The 25457-nt window shown below is 38.6% G+C and overlaps 1 protein-coding gene across 9 annotated transcripts in view; it reads right to left on the bottom strand.

Moving 5' to 3' along the window:
* Positions 1-737: 737 nt before the first annotated feature.
* Positions 738-25457, bottom strand: part of LOC135205341 (lachesin-like) — a 98527-nt gene continuing 73807 nt past the window's right edge. For 8 of the 9 annotated variants that reach the window (XM_064235793.1, XM_064235795.1, XM_064235794.1 and 5 more), the window contains 8 exons: positions 22356-22471; positions 13421-13450; positions 7231-7416; positions 3516-3714; positions 3009-3137; positions 2168-2287; positions 1873-2043; positions 738-1520 (listed from right to left, as the gene is read on the bottom strand). In XM_064235793.1, coding sequence (XP_064091863.1) covers positions 1081-1520; positions 1873-2043; positions 2168-2287; positions 3009-3137; positions 3516-3714; positions 7231-7416; positions 13421-13450; positions 22356-22471 — 1391 coding nt within the window. In that variant the 3' untranslated portion in view covers positions 738-1080. The remainder of the gene's footprint in view (positions 1521-1872; positions 2044-2167; positions 2288-3008; positions 3138-3515; positions 3715-7230; positions 7417-13420; positions 13451-22355; positions 22472-25457) is intronic. The other variant, XM_064235802.1, reaches the window with a different exon arrangement.

Below are 25457 nucleotides of genomic sequence, written 5' to 3'. Positions count from 1 at the left end.
AAAAACGTCTAATATGTATTATGTAGATAAATATTCTGTTTTTATACATATGCGTGTATATACATTGATGGCGTGTATGTATGCAGATTAGATATTTTGTATTTCATTTTATACATTTGCGTGTATATACATTCATGCGTGGTTGTATACATGCAGATGTCTGTAAGTATACTTAAATATATTTCCAGTAAGCTGAGTTTTGTAAATGAAATATATTGTACAGTATTTATTTATAATTCGTGGATAATAATATACCATTATTCCAATTATTGGTTGAATTATAAGTCAATATTATTATAGAGTTATCATTCTCTCTTAAGCAGCAAGTTCATGCAAAAAATATTTATAATTTCGTGGTCAATAATTGAGGCTTCAGGAGAGATGTCTCAATAATTTTTGGGGGTGGGCTAAATCAGAAAGATTTTTGGCAATATGCAAATCAGTACTAAATAGATTTGAGGATTTAAAACATTTTCTTTTTCAGATGTCAGGTGAATGTTGGATGTTTTGTGGTGGGGGTGGGGAGAGGGGTATGGGTATGGGGTTGGGGGAGAAACATTGGTTACATTTCTATTAGACTAATGTACAAGTTCCACTTCCACATATAACGTCATGTGACCAAAAACTCACCTGCAACAGGAAGGGATTAAGGGAATTCTTTTAAACAAAGCTCTATATATATATATATAGTATATATATATATATATATATATATATATATATATATATACTATATATATATATATTGTTGGCATTCATACGGAAGCATTGGTATATTCATTCATTATTATTTATAATCATTATTTTTTTTTGTTATTTTTCAGATCCATTGCTATACGATATTCATAGTATATATATATTTATATGTAAGGTTAGCAGCACTTATATTCGACTCCGGGTTTGATAAACAAAGTCAGTTCCAACAAACTAGGAGGAGCAACGAGGGTCGCGTCTTGAGCCGGAGATCCTTCGCGCACGCGCGGAGACTTCCTGCCACGTTGCGCAGTGAGGAGGAAGCAAAGAAGGCAAAGAAACAAACACACCAGGAGGAGGAGGAGGAGGAGGAGCAGGAGGAATCTGCTAGAGACCCCAGAAGAGACCCAGAAGGCACAAAAACGTGGCAACGAGGAGCGGTCTCTCGCCGGCCACTCTCCAGCTGGAAGCCGACTGGTCCAGCCCCCACCTGGGAGGCCGCGTTGGAGGCCGGCCCCTCCCCCAGTCGTCCCCCCCGGGGTTGTTGTTGTTGTAGTCATGGTGATGGTGGTGCTGGTGGTTCCTGTTCCTCTCCAGTGACGTCTGGGAGGGGGGCGTCCGGTGGTTGGGCCGGTTGTTGTTGTAGCCGCCCCGCACGACGTCTCCGTAGCGCGTCGGGCTGGTGTTCTCCTCCCAAGAGCGGTGGCCGTAGGGGATCTCGTTGGTGTAGATGTCCGAGGTCACGTCTCCGTCGCGCCCCAGGTGGCCGTCGAAGGGGCTAGTCTCCTCCTCGATCACTGCCGGAGACTCCGTCTTCAGTTCGAACTCTGGAAAGAGAGGAGGACCCAGTTTGAAGGGCATGGGACTAGGCATCTGAGAAGCGTAAGACTACGTACAATATGTGTATGTGGTTCAGTGCCCTTTGATAAGCCTTCTGTGCAGGTCTGTGAAGAGACTGGTGCTATGGCTACAACTCAAAGAAGCATTCAGGGTTACATTTGACAATGACAACTTTCCCCAACCTCCCCTTTCAAAATTTTTGCTTCCTTTCATGCACCACCTCCTCTCATATCAACTATTGTTTCTCAAATAAATCTATAACATTTTGCTAAGACATCATCGTCACTTCCTTCGCTTAATACAGAACAGAATATGAATTCTCATTTGGCTGTAACTCACCATAAACTTTAATCTTCCCCTCCGTCTCTCCGAGGGAATTCTTGGCGATGCAGTAGAATATCCCTTCGTGGTGGGGCTGGAACCTCTTGATGATGAGGGTCATCTTTGTCATGTAGTAGTTGCTGTGGCTCTCGTGTACGCTGTATTCATCATTGCTGATGAGCATTTCACCTGGGAGAGGGAAGCAATGCTCAGTCAAAGTCTCTTGTTTCGGAAGGTAAACAATCTGTCCTCAGATATCTGGAAGAACCAAGACTGGACTTACCCATAGGATAAGTTTTTGATACATTCTTACCTGTGTCTCGTGTCCAGTACTGAATGGATTTTGGCGAGGCCTCCAAGTTACATTCAAGCTTGGCTTCCGTACCTAAAGGTGCCCCAATAAGCTGGTTTGGTACGTGGATTACTGGCCTGACTGCAGTGAAAAAGAACAAGAAGACAGGAGATACATTGGGTAAACATGAGGATATGATGATTAGGAACATCTTGACACAAGGTACCAAATTCCAATAAATGTTTTGACTAAGGGAAAGAAAACCAGTAGATCAGGCACCATCACAATAGAAATCTGATCTCATTTACATCTAATTGAGCTTAGTAAGTGGCCTAATATAAGATTTACAGATCATTAAGGGGACCTCTTGATATGATGAAGTGATTCAAAGATATCTATTCTGAGGTGTTTTGTATACAATGCTATGTCTGTGAGCCTTTAGGAATGAAAGTTTCGGATTGACTGCGACCTAATTAGGGGTATTCCAGACTCAAAATTATCTCATTTCTTCTGAAACAGCTCCTGTTGGGGGGAAAAGCTTATTGTCAATAAAGATACTTTTCTGTGGCCCAGGAAACTGCGTCATTATCCTACATGAACTGGCCACAGACAGGTACATAAGATCCAGTCTAGGGCAAGATAAAAAGATGTGGTTGGACGAGAAAGGCGAGTCCTCACGTAAGGATGCAAGAAGTTAAGCCCCTGACGTTAGATACCTGAAAGTACAGAGGAACCTCTATTGGAACCTCTCTTCCAGAAGCAGGCAAAAGGAGCCAGCAGCTCCCTCTGGGAGGTCAATAAGCCTATAAAGGCAGAGAAATCAAACCCTGAGCCTTTTTTTTACTGGATGAGTCATACTTACAGTGAACCTCCACCATAATTCTTTTGCTAACGATGGGCGGGACGGAGTTGTTGGCAATGCACAGGTATGGGCCCATGTCAGATCTTGTGATTTGGGTCAGGTTGAGGACCTCCCCCTCGTATGACTGCTCTGTAAATTGAGAGGAGAGATTTTGCTGTCAAAAAATACAAGGGTTAGGTTTTTTATTAAAATCTGACGCCTGCTTTTTCAGGAAAATTAGTTGGTTTCTGCCAACAGATTGTCAATGTTTTGGTAAACCAAGTGGAAGAAAGTTAGAAATTTTTTTTTTCAGTTGACTCGTAGACCAAAAAACGTTTATTAAGTGAGGCATTATACCATCTAATGCAAGCTAACATTAGAACAATTACTTGAGAAACATTATTATTCAACTAAGAAAGTGCAATATCTATCACAGGGTACAAAACTTTAATGCATTACTAAAGGACCCCTCATAAATAAAACACAAGAAAAAGAAAGAGCCTTTTGCATAATATGCGATGCCCTTACTACGTATTTTGGGTATCTGGGGGTCGCTGGTCCGCAGAACGATGGGCTTCTGGTCCTCCCTGGTCCAGATAATCTTCGGCCTCGGGTAACCCTTGGCTCTGCAAAAGAGAGCAGCCGTGGATCCCTCCGGAACCATGACGTCTGTCGAAGACCTCTTGTCGTCGATGGTTGGTGGAACAGTCACTTCCAGGTATCCAATCTGTCTCGGAATGAATGGTTTAAGTACGGAGAGAGAGAGAGAGAGAGAGAGAGAGTTTGGGACTGTCCAAAGAACAATAGTTTTGGCCTGAGCTTAAAATACAGAGGGCAAGTCAGGGGGCCTGTTTGACTTTGTCGAGAGGCCAAGGACCCAAATGAGAAAGTTTGGGTTTGTGTTTTGTCTAAAAAAAACTTGAAAGCAGAGATGTCGAGATTCATTTGAGTTCAATCATTCCGGTGAGAGTAGATTTCTCAATGCTAAATGCGTTGCGTTTCATACCAGAGCGTTATATCTCATAACAACAGTGGCCTCCTACCATTTTTTTTGTTTTGTTACTGAATGTGAAAACTGAACCAAAAGTGACAAATTGAACCTTTTTATTGGACTGGGTGGGTTTTCAACTTAGGAAATATATTGATTTTTTCATGAAAATATTAAAAGTTGTGCCAAGAAAAACGTCTATTAAGATACGTTTAATCGTCTTCAAACTTATATGTCTGTTTTCGTAAGGTCTTTTGCAATTGTTTTGTATTATTTATATATTTGCATATTTTTGTAATCAACAGTGTTATGGGAAATGATTAAAATATGCACACCGGGATTATAAATACAACCTTTATGCCAAGACCCTGTAAAATGCTGGCCAATCAAGGGTGTGACCCTCTGTTAGCACTCTATTGGCACTGTTGGCACTCTATTGGCTCTGTTGGCACTCTATTAGCATACAGTCTATTTCAGATGTTGCAAAGAATCGTTGCAGGAGATCTGCAAGTGTTAATCTGTAAGAGCCCATATCATTAAGTGGCTGTATCATTAATGTGCTTGAAGGAGCATTGAATGATCGCTTTTTCCATGGAAGAGAAAGATGGCTTGGTCCCTCGGAGAGAATGGGAGAGAATAACATCACGAGGAGAGTAGTGTTGGAACGAAGGGGTTTGAATTTGGCCTTAATCTATAATATTCAGTTAGCGCAACAGCACAAACCATATCCCACAAGGTCCTGTGGCTATTAGCAGTTTTACTCAACAGCGAGAAACCCTAGATCGATCCCAGCTGTGGGTAAGGGAGGAATATGTATTACGCGTTGGGCTGCAGCCTACGTTGAGAAGGGTATGGGGCTTGCAACCTCATCCCAAAAGACTAGTGTGTTTGTGTATAGTTACAGTTGGATAAAGAGGGCAAAAAGCATCTGCTTCCATAGAGCCACAATCACATAGAATGAAATTTTACGAGATTCTCGTCGTGAGGGAAGGAGGAGGGAGGTGGTATCCCCATGGGAGAGGGGTGAGGGGGGGGTGATGTCCCCAGGGGTATGGATGAACTCCAGTGGGGGGGAGGGGAGGGGGGTGGGCGCGTAGAAGGGCCTAGGGAAGTCCAATCTGGTCCCCGTCTTCGGCGATTTCCGAATCTGCCGCGTCTATTGAAGGACGTCTCCGAAACCAGATGTGACATTTGGTCCCCCTTGGGGAAAAAGGGGGGCCGGATGGTGGGGTTGGGTGGGGGGGTGGCGCCTCCCCTTGGCTAGCTAGCTTGCTTCCTGTGGCCCAAAAGTATGTATTTTTTTGAGGGGGCGGGGTTGGCAGCAGGGGGACCTCTAGTGTGTGTGTGAACTTATTGCAAAGCATTCTTCTTATTCTATTTCTTGTGTCCCACAGCTGGGAATCGGTATTCCTGGTTTACTGATCGGTATTCTGGTCTTATTGATCAGTATTTTTCTTACTGATCAGTATTCCTGATTTACTGATTGGTATTCATTATACTGTTGGTCGGTATTCTATATTTACTGATGGTATTCGTTATTTACAGATCGATATTCTTTTACTTATTGGTTGATATTGTGTATTTACTGATCGGTATTCTGTACTTACTGAGAGAGAGAGAGAGAGAGAGAGAGAGAGAGAGAGAGAGAGAGAGAGAGAGAGAGAGTCCAATAGACCTCCTTTTTATTCTTTTACTTTTAATAGCTTTGGAATTCCTACCCCCCGCGAAAAAAAAAAAAAAAAAAAACGATGCCCAATCTGGGCATTCAAAGTTGTTCCGGCTGAGGTTTTTTCTTTGTGAGTTATTTTCATGTTTCCCATTTTTTTATTATATTTCTTTTCGATCTATTTTTATCTCCTTCTTCGGGCCTGGGCTAGAAAAGTCGCCTCTTCCATCGGCCTTTGGTCTAAAGGAAATTCTAAGTTTTCGTGAATATGATAGATTACCTCTTCCTTCAGGGCAAAGTATGTTCTCTCTCTCTGTCTCTCTCTCTCTCTCTCTCTCTCTCTCTCTCTCTCTCTCTCTCTCTCCACTTCATTTTTGCCTTCCTGTTTAGGGCTAAGGTCGCGCCAGAGAGATCCGTCCGTCTATAAGCGGCTTAAGTGATTAGCCAATATTCGTCATCACCACACATATTATCACATTCAAATCTGTCCATTCCGGAGGCTCCATCTTTCTTCCATGTGACGCCAGGGAGACAGACGGCAGAAGGTTGAAGTCAATCAATGTCGACGTCTTGAATTGTTGTTGGTTCGACCTTCGATTGTTTTTTTTTTTGTTTTTGAGTCGTGTTTGTTTGTTTGGTTGAGGAATTGAAAGTTACGATTATATCCTTCAGGTTGTTAAGATAAGTAATGTGTGTGTGTGTGTGTGTGTGTGTGTACGTGCGTGAGCGTATCATCACCCCCCACCCCCAACCCAAATGGTCCCTAATCCCAAAGTGACGCCAAATTCTCGGAGCCAAAACTTTCGAGTCGAAAATGATTCTTATTTCAAATTCGACCCCTTTTCTTCTCCCGCGAAGGTCAAAAGGGCCATCAGGTGGGGCCAGCAGACATGGTCGAAATTGGGCATTGATTCCCGTAGGACCGTAGACCTTATACGTAGACTTGAAGTATAGCCTCTCTTTCTCCCTTACGGAGAATTGACAATATGAACTTGAATAGGCTTAGACATTTTGACCCATCCGGGTATATGATGGGTTTTTGAGTGTTCCTATGGATGTTATATAGAAAAAGGGGTTTATAGGTGGCTATTGTTGGGAGAGGTTGGGGGGGGACGTCTCTATGGGTGCTGATAGAAGGCTGTAATAGGTGTCTATTGAAGGGGATATCGTGAAATATATAGATATGATTTTAAACGGCATTTATACATAGAAATTTTGTGGTAGTTATGCATAGATATCTCGTTGTTATAGGTGTATATAGATAGCTATTGGTGATGGAACGAAATGTACATATAAGGGTATGATATATAGATATTATTGACGGAAAAAATCCAGAACTTTTCTGAAAGGGAAATTGATTTAGTTAAAATTGACAATTTTGACATATTTATGACCTCACAGACTTATAAGTGATAAGTTAAGCTGTCCATATAAAGTAATGCCACAACTGTTCTGCAATGATAATGATAATTATTAGGTACAGTTGTCCCAAGAAGTAACGACACAACTGTTCTGCTGATAATCAACGATAATTATTATGTACAGCTGTCAAAAAAAGTAGCGCCACAACCAACTGCCGACCCACTCACCTGAGACCTCATAGGATCCGTGTTGATCTGGCACATGTAAGGTCCACGGTCCTCCTCCTGCACGCCCTTGATGTGCAGCATCCAGGTGTTGTGGTCGCTGTGGCTCACGGAGACCCTGGAGTTGTGCGTGATGACGTGTCTGTGAATGGCCTGTATCGCCTTCGTGTCCGCCTTCACCCATCCTACCTGTGAACCACACCTGCTCAAGCAATGGACGTGAAAGGGAGGAAAAAAAGGTGCGGGGCGCGCGCTCTCATGCTGCGCTGGTTAGCGGCTGGAAGGAAGGATGGCTGGCTGTTTGCTTGGACCTATAGGAGCTAGAAACTATAATAGGATCTTCGGTACGGCTTTTGGGATGACAAAAACTTGGGAATAGTGAGTGAGAGTGCAAGGGTGGGTTTCTTGGGAGGCTTCCGAGGCGCCTGGAAGTTTTCATAGAGCGAAGAACTTTTGAACGGAAAGCAAAGCATTCTCGAGAAGGCTTCTAATGACTCTGGAAGAATCCTAGAACTTAGGAATTGTGAGCAAAAGTACAAGAGTATCTTTCTGGAAGGCCGCTAGACGCTGAGGCAGCCAAGGACATTTGAACGGAAAGCAAAGCTATGTTGCGAAGTCTTGTGATAACTTTGCAACAATCCTAGAACTAAGGAATAGTGAGCGAATGTATCATTTAGAGGCCTGCAAGTTATCGTAGAGCTGGGATACTTTTGAAAGGAAAGCAAAGATTCCTTGAGGAACCCTCATAATGCAAGAGAATTCTGGGACTAATGCCTAAATGGTACAGTATGGTACAGTCAGACATCTTGGAAACAGAGATAAGTTTCCTGGAGGGCTTAGATGGTTTAGAAGAACCACGATAAAGATAGAGGATTCTAGGATAGAGAACATAAACCACGGTGCTATACAGACTCAGTAGATTAAAGGAAAAACATAATGACTTACAAAGTGTGAATGAAATGTGATACAGTAACAAAAGTAACCTTGAGGACAGGGAACCACAATGGTGATATTATGAGGATAAAACAAAAGGTCCTCTAGTAGGGCAGGCCTAGCTGGGATGCAACATAAGAACTGGTGAAAAGAGAACAAAAGGTCCTTCCAGAAGGCTCAGAAGAATTGGGATATAAATTGCATCATTGGAACTTGAGGACAGGAAACTCCTTTGCAGTTTGGAAAGCTCCAAGACCTGTGATACGAGCGTGAACAGGAATATCATGTTGACTTATGAAAATCATGATAGTTTGTAAACTAGGCCTAGCAAGTTGGAAGTTCCCTTCTGGAAGGTTCGAGAAATTGAGTGGAATCATAGTAGGTACCTAAGAATTCTGGAACAGAGATCAAAAGTATCTTTTTGAAGTCTTTCAGAAAGTTTAGAAAAACTTTTTGATAGGAAACTCAGAGACAGAGACCGAAATATTCTTTGCGGAAGGCTTGGGCCTACTGTAGTATAGTACCACACGTAAACTTCGTACCAGAGGCCTAAACTATCATACATTTTTGTGGAACAATAATGATGGAAATACGTATGGAAAAGGCCGAAACGAAATAGAATTCGACAAAGACTGAAGCAACTTTGCAAGAAACGTTGCATATATCCTGCAATGCCGCGAAGTCTAATCCTTTTCAGAAGCGGAAACGAAATAATATTCTTCCCGCTGCAAAATGGCAGCCGTTGAGTCTAGTACACTATGCGTTACAGTAAAAGAGGGTTAGTTTTTAATCTCTCGTTTCGACGGAGCGAAACGGATCCTATAGTATATATATATACGTCGACGCGTAACGTATCTTTAAATTGGCATTCATTACGCATAACTTGGAGAAGCGGCGAAGTGGAGATTTGTCAGTAATTAATGCTCGATTGCGAATCGAACACCGACAGATGCTCTTAAAGATTATGTTGCGGTGTATATAAGCCCCGAATGCCCCACAGGCTCTGTCCTGCGCATGCGCCGATCGGCTGAAGGGGAGGACGCAAAGAGAGATATATACTGCAGGCAATTATAAACGAAAGAGAGAGAGAGAGAGAGAGAGTCCTTGCAATAACAAGGTTAGACAACAGGTAACGCAGAGAGAGAAAGAGAGAGAGAGATCAGCTTGAGGAGAGAGAGAGAGAGAGAGAGAGAGAGAGAGAGAGAGAGAGAGAGAGAGAGCGAATGGCGTTTGAGGGAAAGTTATACAGAGTGGCCGGCGACGTCGAATCTGAAACATTATTTAAAAGATAAAAAAAAATAAGGCCCCAAAAAAACTTTTGCCAATTAATGTACGGATTGAATACATCAAAGTGACAGTTTCCTGCTCTATCTCTCTCTCGCTCTCTCTCTCTCTCCCTCTCTCTCTCTGTCTCTCTCTCTGTCTCTCTTCATTTGGGATAGCCGCTGGCTATCCTTCATTCTTGCGGGCTAAAACTGCGGACGTAGAGACCAATGTTTATGGTGATTTTGTGTTCGAAAAGAGACGAATTAAAGAAGGAAGAAGAAGAGGAGGAGAAGAGTTGCCGATTAGGCAATTATTTTCTATTTATTTTACTTTTTGGAACTTTTGGCGCGAAATGTTGACCCAGAACGACGGAATTACGAAAAAAGTATAAAAACAGTTATGAAAAACTTATCAGAAAGAAATGAATAATGATGTCTGAATGATTAAGAGTTCATACAATAATAGAATTTCTTGGAAAAGATCGATAGATTAAAAGGAAAATTCAATTAAAAATGATTTTATAGTCACTGAATAAACCAGGCCACATAAAATGTTCTAAAAATATTTCTAAAACGTATGAAAATTATTGAAAATATATTTAATTATTATCAGAGAACATTTTGATAAATAATTTACAAAGTTATTAACAAAAGTAAACTTAGAAAGACAGTAAACTATTTAGTAAAATCAGTTAAATGCAGGAAAAATAACATTCTATAAGATAAATTTGATAACACTATAAAATAGAGTTAATAATACTCTATAAAGCAGAGTTAATAACACTTTATAAAATAGAGTTAATAACACTATAAAATAGAGTTAATAACACTATAAAATAGAGTTATTAGCACTCTATAAAATAGAGTTAATAACACTATAAAGTAGAGTTATTAACACTATAAAATAAAGTTAATAACAATCTATTAAAGGAAAAAAATTTAATAACGATTATAAAATTCCTTTTAATGTTCCAAAAATGTCTGATAAAAATGATATAAGAAATTTTGGTTACTAGAGACATTTGACGTTTAAATAAACATTTATATAATTATTTTTTGTCATACTTTGCTTTCGTTCTGTGGGATTTTTGGTGATTGTTAAATTTATATATATATTTTATATATATATGTATATATATATATATATATATATATATATATATATATATGTATATATGATATATATATATATATATATATATATATATATATATGTATATATATATATATATATAGCTATATATATATATATATCATATATGTATATATATATACACACATATATATATATATATATATTATATATATATATATATATATATATATATATATATATATATTATATAATATATATATATATAATTCTCGTCACTATTCCCAGGCTGGTTAAAATTAAATATAAATAAAGAAAAACTATTATATTTAAACTAACCTCTACAAAGCAGAAATAATGATATTTAACTTCAAGTTCCTATGTGCTCGATTTCAATAATAATTTGTGCGGAACTACATTGTTTTATGAAACTACATCATCTCACATACTTTGAAAACATGCTTATTTGGTATATACAAAAAATGGAAATATTGTTTTTTTTTCTACTTAAAAACAAATTAGTTTGGTGTATTTTTCGTGGTTAGTTACCATGCATTGTCGGTTAGATATAGTTAGATGTTTGAGCTTGTTATTTTTTTGTAGTTTTTTTTATTTTTGTACTTTGGGTTTTGTTGTAAATAATTTATGGGTCGGTTTTTACAGTTAGGAATTAGGTAAATAATATTGCAGGATTTATCAAATTGATTAAGTTTATATATATTAAATTTATATCTACATATATATACATATATATATATATATATATGTATAAATATACATATATATGTATATATATATATATATATATATATATATATATATATATATATATATATATTATATATATATATATATATATATATCAGCACACACACATATATATACTATATATATATATATGTGTGTGTGTGTGTGTGCTGATATATATATATATATATACATATATATGCATACTATATATGAACGTAGTATACATGTAACAAGTATATGTGTATATGTTTGTATTTGAACCTATCAATGCAACTTATGTTATTTTGGCCCTGAGCAATACCTGAATGGGTGTCCCACAGTAAAGAAACCTTTATCGGTACCAGCCACTACGTAAAAATTATCCACACAGCTCACCAGCAGTGTGTCAACCACCTTTACACAACGTGCACTGTCAATACCCAATCCAGGTCGTCAAACTAGCTATGGCTTCTATTTCTGTTCTCTATGAGATATTTTTTTCCCCAGCTTTCACAAGTCACTGGAATTTCTCATAACTGGTAGTTCGGTATAGGATTCTGGGAATGAAGTTGCTGGACTCACACCCACCTTCCTTGACCCTAGCTGGTGCTGGTAACCCATTCGCAACTGGTCTTAACTGAGAGTGAGATATCCACCTCGCTTATGCAAACTAAGCGTTCTAACGGTGAGACACAGGTTGTTAAGGTGGCTTTTGCAGTGACTGGTCACCCATCCAGTTACCAGCCAGTCAAGTCTTTAACTGTACAGATGGCTCATCAACAGCCTGTCAAACCCCTTAATCATTAATGACAAAACTTGACCACCTCAATCCTGTCTGCACAATCATTCAACATTAACTAAAAAGATCAATTCATTCCAAAAAAAAAAAAGTCACGACGCTATCTTTTCATCTGAATTCACTATTGCCACTTCGCTTCCATAAAGGGGAGTTGGCTCAACAGTCCAGCAATACATTCCAACTAGTTTCTGAAACAATCTTTCTTTTGCTGCAGCATTTGTGCTAGTCATGACAGGAACTTTATTTTTTTTTCTGGGGGGCCACCCTTATGGGAACACTTTATACTGGTTTATGAATATATATATATATATATATATATATATATATATATATGTGTGTGTGTGTGTGTGTGTGTGTGTGTGTGTGTGTGTGTGTGTGTGTGTGTGTGTGTGTATTCAAAACATCTTCAGGTTTAGCTTCCTGTATAGATGTTAGGAGAAGACTATTTACAATTATAGACATTTTTTTGTGTGAACAACATCAATGTTTACATGGCAATTCTGATGTAATTTTTATATATGTACAACTTGACTTCAGTTCTGTAAAGTACATATGTACACATGCACATGAATTATATACGCATTCATCTGTATCGTTTCAATGGCACATGTGTATTGTGTGTATATTGTCGTGTGTATGAACTTATATATATACACACAAATGTTCTCTAAAGCATAACATTACAAATAGACACTAGCAAAGCAGATATAATTAAACTATGAGCATTAAGATTTGTGTAGTACATATGTGTATGTTTGTGTATGAATGTTTATGTGTTTTTATGAATACACATAAATATACAGATGTATACATATGTATATATGTATCACAGTGGTTTGCATCAACTACAGAACATGTATTCTCAACCATTGACTGACTGATACATATGCATGCATAATTATCAGTTATGTATATATAAACATGTCATGTATATATATTCACTGGTATGAATAGACAGTATGTACATAGTTAAGTAAAGGCATGATTCACTACTGTAGTAATAACTACTAAAGTTTACTTATATGGGAGAGAGAGAGAGAGAGAAGAGAGAGAAGATAAAGAGAAAAGGAGAAGAAATTGAATGAAAAAAATTGAAAATTAAGCCAAAGAAACTTGGAAAAAAAATCATAAATTTGCAAAAAAAAAAATAATAATAATAAAATAAAAATACGAGAAACTGAGGGGTTTTTTTGTAACTCAAAAAAATCTAAAGAGAGAGTTTTGGTCACAGTTAGAGGAAGAAGAACTTAAAAAAAAAATAATAAAAAATGGGGGAGGGGGGTGGCGAAAAACGAAAGCAGTTTCCTAAGAGAATCAGGAAATAAAAAAACACTGTACATCTTTTGTTTTTTGAAAAAAAAAATATCACCTCACCTGTAAATTATCCTGTTTTCCTGTCGAAGACTAAACCGAAAAAAACAAAAAATCATGCTGCTCATGTAGAGAAAAACAATCATTGGAACAGTTTTTTTTTTATCTTTCTTTTGAAAGGGGGGGGGGGGGGGAAAAAAAGGGGGGGGGGGGGGGAATTCATAAATGGGTTTTGGGGGGCCAGAAAGTAAGCATTCAAAAACAAACTTTATCTTTGCTATTTTTTAAAATAGACTTTTGGGGTATTTTTTTTTAAACCTCTACAAGAGGGGTATTTTTTTCTTTTAAAAATTGTTTGAGTCAGTTGTTTTTTTTTAAATTTGGCTTTAGTACCTGCCCCGGGCCAAGCAGGTTCAGGCTGACGATGCGTAGTCAGGTATAAAAATCAGGTCCTATTTCTAGGTGAATTTAGACATGAATTCTCCATGAATACCATTTTTTTAAATTCTCAAATTCCTATTTAGCATCATCTACATTATTTAAATCCTCTGTTTAAATTCTACCTTAGAAAAAAAAAACTACTTTTCTGTAGTCAGTTTCATTTAGTCTAAACAACTCGCCTTTCACTACTCCAGGATTTCATGACTATTTTGTTTAAGTAGCAAACAGTAGCTAAATAGTTAAAAATAGCAAATAGTTATACTCTCATAGAAGACACAGATAACTCGTCTAAGATTCTATATATAATAATATACAGCTTCTGATGGACATTCACTTGAGCTTATCTCAAAAAAAAGAGAGTGGTGAACCCCTTGGGGTTGGAAGTACAGAAACAACGTTGCTCTATCTAAGTTACTGGGTAAAGCAGAAGACAGAGAGATTCAAGACAATTCTACTACTCTTATTAATTATATTAAATATAGAAACAGCGGTGTGTGTGTGTGTGCGTGTGTGTGTGTTTGTGCACGTGTCTAGATCCACAAAGCGAAGGGGGTAGTGGTGGTGGTGCCCGCGCAAGGTGTTTGTTTCTTTGTTGTTTGTTTTTTGCGGCTGGAAAAGGTGCAAAAACACAGGACAGACAAACTACTGACAAACTGGCTGGTGCAAGAACTGGGAACTTAAAAGAGTGACCAAGCGTGGTGGGTCTTTTTGCTGCGGTCGGCTCCTGGGGTGGTTTTGTAGGGGTGGTAGTGTTGTGGGAGGGGCTAGTGTAGGCTAGGGGGATGCTTTTGTCGGGGTGAGGGAGGGGGGGTTTGGTTTGTGGGGTGGTAGTGTTGTGGTAGGGGCTAGTGTAGGCTAGGGTTGGGGCGGTGGACGATGTAGGTCAGAAATTGTCACGGTTTCGGGGACTCAATTCTTCACTGTATCTCTCGACTGTTTAAAATGTTTAGATATGGGAGCCTTTTTCTCGACTGTTTTAAGACAGAGAACCTTCCCCTTGACTGTTTAAAATGGGGATTCTTTTCCTCAGCTGTTTAAAATAGGAAGCATTACTCTTGACTGTTTAAGTTGGGGAGTCATTCAACTACTTACGATGAGGGAGTTTTTCTCTCGACTATCTAATATAGGGAATCTTTTCTGTCATCTGTTTAAAATTGGGAGCCTTTTCTATTAACTTTTTAAAATTGGGGGTCTTTTCTCTATTTAAGATACAGAGTCTTTTCTCTAAACTATTTAAAATCGGGAGCCTTTTCTATTAACTTTTTAAAATTGGGGGTCTTTTCTCTATTTAAAATGGGGAGCCTTTTCTTTAAACTATTTAAAATTGGGAGTCTTTTCTCTATTTAAAATACGGAGTCTTTTCTCTAAACTATTTAAAATATGGAGTCTTTTCCCCAAACTATTTAAAATGGGGAATCTGTTCTCTCGACCCATTTGCAATGGGATGTTTTTAAAATGGGGAGTCCTACCTCTGGACTGTTTGAAAAGGGCAGTCTTCCTCTCAACTATTTTATCCACTATTTAAAATGGGGAGTAGTTCTCTCAAATGTTAGTAATATTCATCTTTCAAACAATTGTTTGAAATAGGGAGTTTGTTTCGACTATTTCAGATAGGAGTCTTTCTTGAGGCCCTTCCACACGGCCAAGCTTCGCTCGACGAACTTTGTTCGATGTGACGTCAGAAGCGGAGAAAATGCGGCAAAGTTCTGACTTTTCCCGCTGTTTCTCCGATTCTGACGTCACATCGGACAAAGTTCGTCGACCAAAGCTCGACCGTGTGGACGGGGCGTTGCAACTGTTTAGAATGGGAGACATTTTTCTCTCAATGGCTTAAGATTGGGAGTCTTTCTCTCAACTGCTTAAGATTGGGAATATTTCTCTCGTCTGTTTGAAATGTAGGGAGGGGGTAAGTAAGGAGGTGGGACTGAGGGGTCAAAAATCAAAAATAAAATTGGGAAGTAGGTTTTGGCCTTGAATTCATTCAACCAAAATTTCGCTAAAAGTCCGAAGACTTCAGACCTTTGTACTTTGACCCGTTGATAGAAATTGAAAATATTTCATGAATTCATGATCATATCTTTATATTTTTTGTCGTTTCTGCAGATTTGAGTTACTTTAAAAGGTATTTCATATTATTACTTCAATAATATCTATTAAAAGTATGGAGTGAAAACTATATTAGTAACTCTACCATATCATTGATAAGTTACTTTTGCTCGATCTGTGTAAAGTTAGTTTTAACATAAGGATAACTTTTAATTATACTTTTGTAAAGCTGAATAGATGCAGTTTATTGCAAAAATTTAAAATATCCAAAATGGCAATAATGAAAGGTCAAGATGACAGGTCAAAGTTAGCTCAAATTTTAAAGATGTTGGTACTTTACCAATGTCTTGGGATAATATTACACAGTATCCCAGTAAAGAGGAGTACTTGTTGATGGTTGTGAACCCATTGGTAGGGACATGTACTCTTTAAAGGCCAGTATATCGATAAGGGCTTGTTTGACACACCAGCAACACGTCGACTACATGTTACAATGCTGCGCCAAAACTAAACAATCCAGTTCTATCAATCTTATCAAAAACAAGTAAAAAATGCGCCGAAGTTTCTTCGATGCACTCCGGTTTTCTGTATGAAAGTCTCAGCCACGGCCTGATGGTGTCCTGTGTTATTCAACGAGCGATCATGGCTAACTTTAACCTTAAATAAAATTAAAAGTACTGAGGCTAGAGAGCTGCAATTTGGTATGTTTGATGACTGGAGGGTGGGTGATCAACACACCAATTTGCAGCCCTCTACCCTCAGTAGTTTTGAAGATCTGAGGGCGGACGGAAAGAGTGCGGACGGACTGACAAATAGCCATCTTAATAGTTTTTTTTATGGAAAATTAAAAGCTTTAATTTAGGAGGAAAATATTAATATTTTCTATCCTGCTTTCACAAGACAAAAACTTGACGTAATCTCATTTAAAGAAAAAAAATTTAATTTCGTCCATCTCGCTGCAAAAACAAGCGTTTGATCCCACGCTGACAAATTCTCTCTCAGTTTCAAAGACAATCTCATTAGCTCTGACGATCGGCTGATGAGGTCACAGCTAGGACTCCCGAGGACTCTGAATGACTCCCGAGGACTCGAAAGGATTCCCGAGGACTCGGAAGGATTCCATCTCGTCAAATAGTCAATCTAGGACCAGGGCGGGGTCTTTGAAGGATGCCCCGTGGGGCTTGCAAGGACGTGAGGTCTTGCCTAAGTAGGATATAAAGTTCCTAGTTGGGTATGGGTCCTTGCTGGTAAATTTTTAGGCTGTCTTAGGTTGTGTTTTTGTGTTGTTTATTAGCAAAATCAACAACAACAACAACAGTAATAATAATAATAATAATTGCATAACAATAATATACGTCGTATCTCAGTTTGTTATGGATATTTACGGATATTTTCCATTAGCAAAAACTAGGAACGAAACTAAATAGCATATTAGTACCCAGTCGATACACAAACTCCGGAATTTAAACCCACTAAAACACGGAAAAAAAGGAGCCAATCAGGAAGCGTTATGCCACAATCGTAAACAATTAACAATGAATATTGATCAGGGTATACTGAGGTATTTAACGGTCCACCAAATTCAGTTTGGTGGTATACATCCATTCTAGAGAAGTGTACTTGATTATAGTCGTGATACTTGAATGAACTGGACTAGATCTTAAAAACTACTGAGGCTAGAGGGCTGCAAAGTGGTATGTTGATCATACACCCTCCAGTCATTAAACATAACAAATTGCAACCCAGCAGCCTCAGTCGTTTTTATTTTATTCACAGTTAAAGTTGGGCATGATCGTGCTTCTGGCAACTATATAGGTCAGGCCACCACCGGGCCGTGGTTAAAGTTCCGTGGGCCGCGGCTCGTACAGCGCTAAACCGAGACCACGAAGGTCTATTTTCGATGGCCTTGATTATACGCTGTACAGAAAACTCGATTTTTTTTTGTTTCGTTTTGGATCTGACAGTAAAAATCCACAGCCGATACCATTGGTTCTAGACAGTGACTGGTGGAAGTCCGAGCTGGTATCCACCAATCAGGGGCTGAGATTCAAACCCATCGGCCAATCAGGAGCAAGATACGATGTCACAGTGATGTCAATTCGGGAGATTTACCGTCAGCTCCTAAATAAATGGTATTAATTCTGTAGTCATATATATTGTACTACATATAATTTATTGTTAATATTTGAAGAGCAAAACCCGAAATGAAGGTAACATAAGAGAGAGTCAGGCCGGATAATCCTTAAACTAGAGACAAACCTTTACGGATATGTTAGAAAAACCTAACCTATCCTAAGCTTAAACCTAAAGTGACCTCACAGAAATGGCGTCTATTTTCAACCTAGCGTTTATAATTTCTAGTTTAAATGCGCCAGGAAGGAGAGGTACCGCTAAATTGAATTCGGAGGACCATTAAATACCTCCAAAACCATTTTCAATATTCGCTGTTTTATACTGTTTCCGGTTATTCGAGTGGGCGCTCCCCGATTCGCCTCTGTTCGTGACGGTTTAGGCAACACGGGCAATTCTCGTTGGATTTTCCGAACGGTTTAGCGTTTTAGCGGTTTTATTCCGGTGTTCTGGGCATCGGCGTTGATGGAACTCGCTATTTACGTTCATAACTAGATTCTGCTCATGGGAGATATCCGTAAATATACTTAATAAGGTGATTATTTCTATGATAAAATAATCGTTCAGATGTCCCCACGAGACGGGTATTGGTAATTAGACAAATATCGATGTATTTCTGGGCTTCAGCGCTGAATACCTTCACTTCCGGCGCGATTACGTAACTAAAGGGTATTAATCTAACGTCCCTGCGCACATTCTGGCGCGCGAGCGCGCCCATGGGAAACGGAGACCCGCAAATCAAAATCCAAAATAAGAGAAGACATTCGAGATGGTCTGTTGCAGATTCATGAAGTCTACTAAGGCCCAATGGAATTGAAATAAAGGGGGTCTGGGATTGTTTCTTGGGGGAGGGGGGGGGTTTGTTTGTGTGTTGGGGATCGTGTAGGGGTTAGTGGGAGGGGTTGGAGGTGGGGGCATGTTTGTGGGGTGGGGAAACTCATCGAAAGAGCGTCCAGCACCGCCACCCACAGCTCTAAAGCTTTAAACCAATCACCTCACGGCAGGTGGGTGGAGTTTGGAGGTGTCACGTGACTTTTCTGAACCAATCAATAGCGTCGGAAACTGTTGAAGAAGGAGTCTATAATTTTTTTTTTTTTTTTTTTTTGGATTTTGGTTTTGGCTTTTTTAATAATATATATATATATATTTTGGAAAAGGCTTCTACTACGTGAATATATATAGATATAGCGGACTGCTTTTGGATGATCTAACAACTAAAGAGAGACGTGAACTAAAGAGGGTGAACTAAGAGGAGTTTCTAAAAGTTTGTCGGCCTAGTGTACTCTCTCTCTCTCTCTCTCTCTCTCTCTCTCCTTTCAAGACTTTTCGAACCCCTCCTCTATCTCTCTCTCTTTTCTCTTCTGCTTTCTGCGCCCTGGAACGGCACTGGAACGCTTTCTAAGTCCTCCCTGAGACAGAAATTCATGGCGCGACCTCAGGTCGTCTTCATGAAGTGAATTTGAACCTCCAAGTCTCTCTCTCTCTCTCTCTCTGTCTCTCTCTCTCTCTCTCTCTTCTCTCTCTCTCTCTCTATCTATCTGAGTTTCCAGTCGCTTTCCATGATTCAACTTCCTGGAACGAATTAGGCTTATAGTGTCTGAGTCGCTTTCCATGATTCGAATTCCTGGAATGAATTAGGCCTATAGTGTCTAAGTCGCTCTCCATAATTCAGTGTACCGGAATGAATTAGGCTTATAGTTTCTGTATTGCTTTCCATGATTCAACTTTGGAACGAATTAGGCTTATAGTGTCTAAGTCGCTTTCCATGCTTCAATGGCCTGGAACAAATTAGGCCTATAGTTTCTCAGTCGCTTCCCATGATTCAGCTTCCTGGAATGAATTAGGCTTATATTTTCCCAGTTACGTTCCCTATTTGAATTTACTGGAATGAATTTTGGTTTGCTAATATCTTATCCAATAAATTTTTCCCTGGATTGAATTTAGTCTCACAATATCTGACTTTCAAATTCTTTTTTCCCTGGAGTGAATTCGCTCTCAACGTCTCTCTTTTCCAGGATGAATTCACCTCTGGATTCCTCCGTTTTGAAAGCAGTTCTCCCAGGCGTGAATTCGTGGAGTGAATTCACTCTCAACGTCTCTCTTTTCCAGGATGAATTCACCTCTGGATTCATCCATTTTGAAAGCAGTTCTCCCAGGCGTGAATTCGGGTCTGGAAAGAGGGAGACTCCAGGGGCTTCCAGGAAAGACCTTTCTTTCCTTGTTTCAAGGCGAAGGACGCATCCTACGGAACTGAAGTAGGGTTAAATCTAATTTGGAAACTGAAAAAACTGGAATCAAGGAGTCAAATGAGTACAATAGCTTTCCATTAATCATCTGAGTCTGGAATTATGGAATTAATTGCTTCGATTCTTGGAACTTGAATCAAATGAGTATAGTAAGTTTTAACTTGATTAATGGCCTGATCCTAGAATCACCGAAAAATTATATTTATTCGTGAAATAAGAAGTCATACCTCTCAATTAATTAGCTCGTAGTAGAATCACTAAATCGATTATATTGATTCGTGAAATAAGAATCATATGAAATCAACATCTCTCAATTAATTATCTAGCACTAGAATCACTGACTTATTTGCACTGATTATTTAAATAAGAATCAATGAAATCAATAACTTTAATCGATTATCTGGCACTAGAATCACCGAATTACTTGCACTAATTCTTTAAATAAGAATTATATGAAAACAATAACTTTTAATTGATTATCTGGCACTAGAATCACTAGATTAATCACTTTGATTTTTGAAATGAGAATCATAAAAAACCTGTATCTTTTAATTAGTTTTTTGGCATAAGAATCCCTGAATTAATTACTTTGATCCTTGAACTATGAACCATAAAAAAAAAATCTGAATCTTTTAATTGATTTTTTGGCATAAGAATCACCGAATTAATTACTCTGAATCTAGAATTAAGAATCATATAAAATCATTAACTTTATAAAAGTAGATTAACTCCCTTAATTCATCGAATGATTCTTCAGATTAAATGATTCTTCAATTGAATATCAAATAATGTTGGAATCTTTCATTCTTGTGGAATCTTTTCGTTTCCAACCTAATTGATTTGCTTGACGATTTACAAAAGTTTTAGCGATTTTTATGAGTGAATTTCTCTTACAGGAGCTTATTTTCCAACAACTAATTTTTGCTCTGGGTTTTTGCGATTTTTTTTTTTGGGGGGAGACGAATTTTTTTGCGAATTTTTTTTTTAGCGAATTTCAAGCCTCATTTATTATCTCTGCGATTTTTTTTTTTTACTTTTAGCGATTCGTTTTTTATATAATTATTTCAAAGAAGTTTTTTCCAACATCGACTTTTTTACTAGATTTTTCGCGATTTTTTATTTTTGGCGAATTTCAAACCTGATTGAATATCATGGCGATTTTTTAAGCCTTTAGCGATTTTTTTTCAATAGTAGTTATTTTTCTACAACTAATTTATTATGACGGATTTTTTTTGTAACAATAAAAACATTTTTATAGACAATTTCCAACTTTAAAAAATTCTTTAAACGACTTTCTACAACGATATTTTAAACAAGTTCTTCAGCGACGTTTTTTTTTCTAGAACGACTTTCTTCAAATGTTTTTAAACAACTTTCTACAGCGACTCTCTCCAACGATTTTTTAAAAGCGACTTTTAAGTCGAAAATACTTTCTAACACGACTTTCTTCCATCATTTCATAAAAACGAATTTCTTCAGCGACTTGTAAACGACTTTCTTTCGTTGACGTTCTCCAAGTCAGTTCCAAACGACTTTCTCCGCCTATTTCTATGCGACTTTCTAAAACGACTCTCCCTAACAATTTTTGTTTTTCCACAGAGCGACTGAGAAAACTAACCCTTCTCTCCAACGACCTCCACGGAGAGAGAGAGAGAGAGAGAGAGAGAGAGAGAATTTACTTTGACAAAAAGCATTTCTCATATGAGAGAGACAGACAGACAGACAGACAGAGACATAGAGCGAGCGAGAGAGAGATCGAAAACACAGAGAGAGAGAGAGCGAGAGAAAGAGAGAGAGAGAGAGAGAGAGAGAGAGACAATTTACTTTTACAAAAAGCATTTCTCATATGAGAGAGAGACAGACAGACAGACAGAGATCGAAAACAGAGAGAGAGAGAGGGAGAGAATTGTTCGCTATACAAAACAGACGGGAAATACTATTTGGTATTTGGACAAAAAGTATTTCTCATCTGAGAGAGAGAGAGAGAGAGAGAGAGAGAGAGAGAGAGAGAGCTTCGTAGCCGACACAACACAAGGACAGCGAAGAAAGTGAGGAAACAAAACAAAAACAAAAAAAAGGACATATATAAAGGAATATCGAAAGTGGAGTCCTACAGGACTCCCAGGAATCCTTACCCTGTATCCTCCGAGATCCTTCACTATGCAGGAGAAGGTCGCGTCCCTCCCGACGGGCACTGAGACGTTGACCAAGGGCGCTGCGAAGTCCGGCTGACCCAGCGCTTGTGTGACGCCTGTTTTTTTGAGAAGGGAGAGTCGAGAAAGTTAAGGGCGTCGGCAGTTTGAGGTGAGGGGCGCATTGTATGGGTGGTTTTGCGAAGTGGATGTTTGATGGGGTCGCGGTGATTTTTGTATATGGTTGGGGTGGGTTATAATGTTGTGGTAGTTTGGTCTGTGATGGGTGGTTCATTCAATATTAAGTGTATGCATATGTATATATACACTCGTATACATACACACACACATACACCCTACACACATAAGAGGCTTAACTTAATCTGGTCAGACTCTGGGCTAATATGTGACCAGTCCCTCGGGTCTCTGAACAGACCAACCTCTTGTCTTCGACAGAGAATAATAATTCAGATTTTTTAAAATAAAAAGTGAATTAAATTCTATTTAATAGGAGATGTGTGTGTTTTATCAGGTGGTTAAATTGGTGTCTAAAAAATGGATTTGTTGTCTAAAAGGTGAAGTTATTGTCTAAAAGATGACTTTTTTGTCTAAAAGATGAAGTATTTTTGTCTAAAAGATGAAGTATTTTTGTCTAATAACTGAATTTTTTGTCGAAAAGGAGAAATTTTTGTCTTAAATGTGAATTTATTGTCTTAAGATGAAGAGTTTGTCTAAAAGGTGAAGTATTTTTGTCTAATAGGTGAAGTTTTTTGTCTAAAAAGAGAAGTTTTTGTCAAAAAGATGGAGTTATTGTCAAGTTTTTTGTCTAAAAGATGAAGTTTTTGTCTGATAGGTGAAGTATTTTTGTCTAATAGGTGAAATTTTTTTGTCTAAAAGTAGAAATCATTGTCTAAAGATGAATTTTTTGTCTAAAGAATGAAGTTTTGTCTAAAAGATGAAGTTTTTGTCTAATAGACAAACTTTTTTTGTCTACCTACAACATACAGCAATCTTTGGTGATTATAACTTCATGTTATTGCACCCTCTCTCTCTCTCTCTCTCTCTCTCTCTCTCTCTCTCTCTCTCTCTCTCCCCAAATGTACACAAATCACTCTGTTTAATTCTATATTCATCTTCACACTTCCCCACCCTCTCTCTCTCTCTCTCTCTCCGGAGTCAAAACGACGTAGAAGCAGTATGGGATCAAGAGCACTCCCCCCCAACCCCAGCACAATATATCAGTATATAGAATGGGGGGAGGGGAAACAGACAGACAGAGAGAGAGAGAGAGAGATCAACCCACCACAATAAATCTCTCCCCCACCCTTCTTTAAAATTAGAATCTTTAAAAGGGGAAAAAAAATTCATGATTCGAGTTGACACATCCAATTTAGATCGACACTCACACGCACAAACTCATCCTTCTCTTTCCCTAACGGATCCTCCTGGATCTGTCTAAATGGCTCCAGATCCGGATCAAGTATTATTATCATTATCATTGCTATCATCACTATCATTATCAATTTTTACGCAGAGCACTGAGCACAATGCGATTTTCTTTTCCATCTCCTTCTCCTACCGGATATTCCCGGATCTGTCTACAGATATGGATCAGCTATTATCATCATTAATATCATTATCAACATTAGTATTATCATTTATTACTATTATTATTACTATCATTATAATATTTTATCATTTTCTCCAGATCTGGATCAATGGTCATTATAACTATCAACATTATTATTACTATTACCAATATCATCTTTTTTTGTGTGGAGCACCAAATAGGACCCATTTTTCTCTATCTCGATTCTTCCGGATCTTCCCGGATCTGTCTAAATGGATCTGGATCAACTAGTAGCATGATCATCCTTCTTGATATTACTCATATTGATATAATTTTTTTGTGCAGATCACCTAATAGGGCCCATTTTTCTCTATCTCGTTTCTTCCGGATCTTCCTGGATCTGTCCAAACGGATCCGGACCAACTACGATTATTACCATCATTTATGATATTACTTATATTATACCGGATCTCGTTGAATCTAGATCTAAGTGGATCCAGATCAACTGCTATTACTATAGCATTTTTTGTGCAGAGCACCGAACAGGACACATGTTTTCCATCTCGTTCTACTGGATCTTCCCGGATCTGTCTAAATGGATCCGGACCAACTAGTATTACGATCATCGTTCTGGATATTTACAATAGAATCATTTACCATGCAGAGCATCGAGCAGGACCAATTTTGCTCTATCTCGTTCTACCAGATCTTTCCGGATCTGTCTAAACGGATCTAGACCAACTAGTATTACGATCATCGTTCTGGATATTACTTATAGTATCATTTTCCAAGCAGAACACCGTGCAGGTCCCATTTTCCTTCTTCTTCTTCTTTTTCTTCTTCTTCTTGTAGGTGATAAACCCGTGACGTCAGGCCCCAGGAACCGTGAAGGATTGGGCCGTTCAGAGGGTAAGGGTGCTGTGGGGATGAGATAAGTTCCCTCTACCAGCCTCGGTTAAGGAGGAGGGAGGGAGAGGGGAGGAAAGAGGGGGAGGGAGGGGCAGGTCCTGAAGGTGGCGATGTGTGTGTGTGTGTCTCTCTCTCTCTCTTTGTGTATCACTCTCTATCTCTCTCTTTGTGAACCACTCTCTTTCTCTCTCTTTCTTTGTGTTTATCTCTCTCTCTCTCTCTCTCTCTCTCTCTCTCTCTCTCTCTATCTACATTTCAGCTTCGTCTAAATCTATCTAATGCTTTTACACACTTCAGTGGTTAGTACACTCGCCCAACCAGCGAGATGTCCCAGATTCGATTCCCAAGCGGGTCAGAACGCTATGGACCTCTGTTCACCCGAGAGGGGGATTTGTGTATCTGGTAGTCAATCGACTTCGGTGGGTTACATCCAGGATGGGAGAAGGGTATGGGGTAGCAACTTCATCCCAAAAAATAAAATATGTATGTTGTTCCATTGAGAGAGAGAGAGAGAGAGAGAGAGCTTATGTCAATGGAAAAATATTGGAATTTCAAGCCTACCCCAAAACCCCCCGCCCCCATCCCCCCAAAATAAAGAAATAATACAAGATGATTTCATTCCTGTC

Source organism: Macrobrachium nipponense, chromosome 49 (genome assembly GCF_015104395.2).
Source record: "Macrobrachium nipponense isolate FS-2020 chromosome 49, ASM1510439v2, whole genome shotgun sequence".
Taxonomy (NCBI): domain Eukaryota; kingdom Metazoa; phylum Arthropoda; class Malacostraca; order Decapoda; family Palaemonidae; genus Macrobrachium; species Macrobrachium nipponense.
This window is presented reverse-complemented; position numbering and strand designations above follow the sequence as displayed.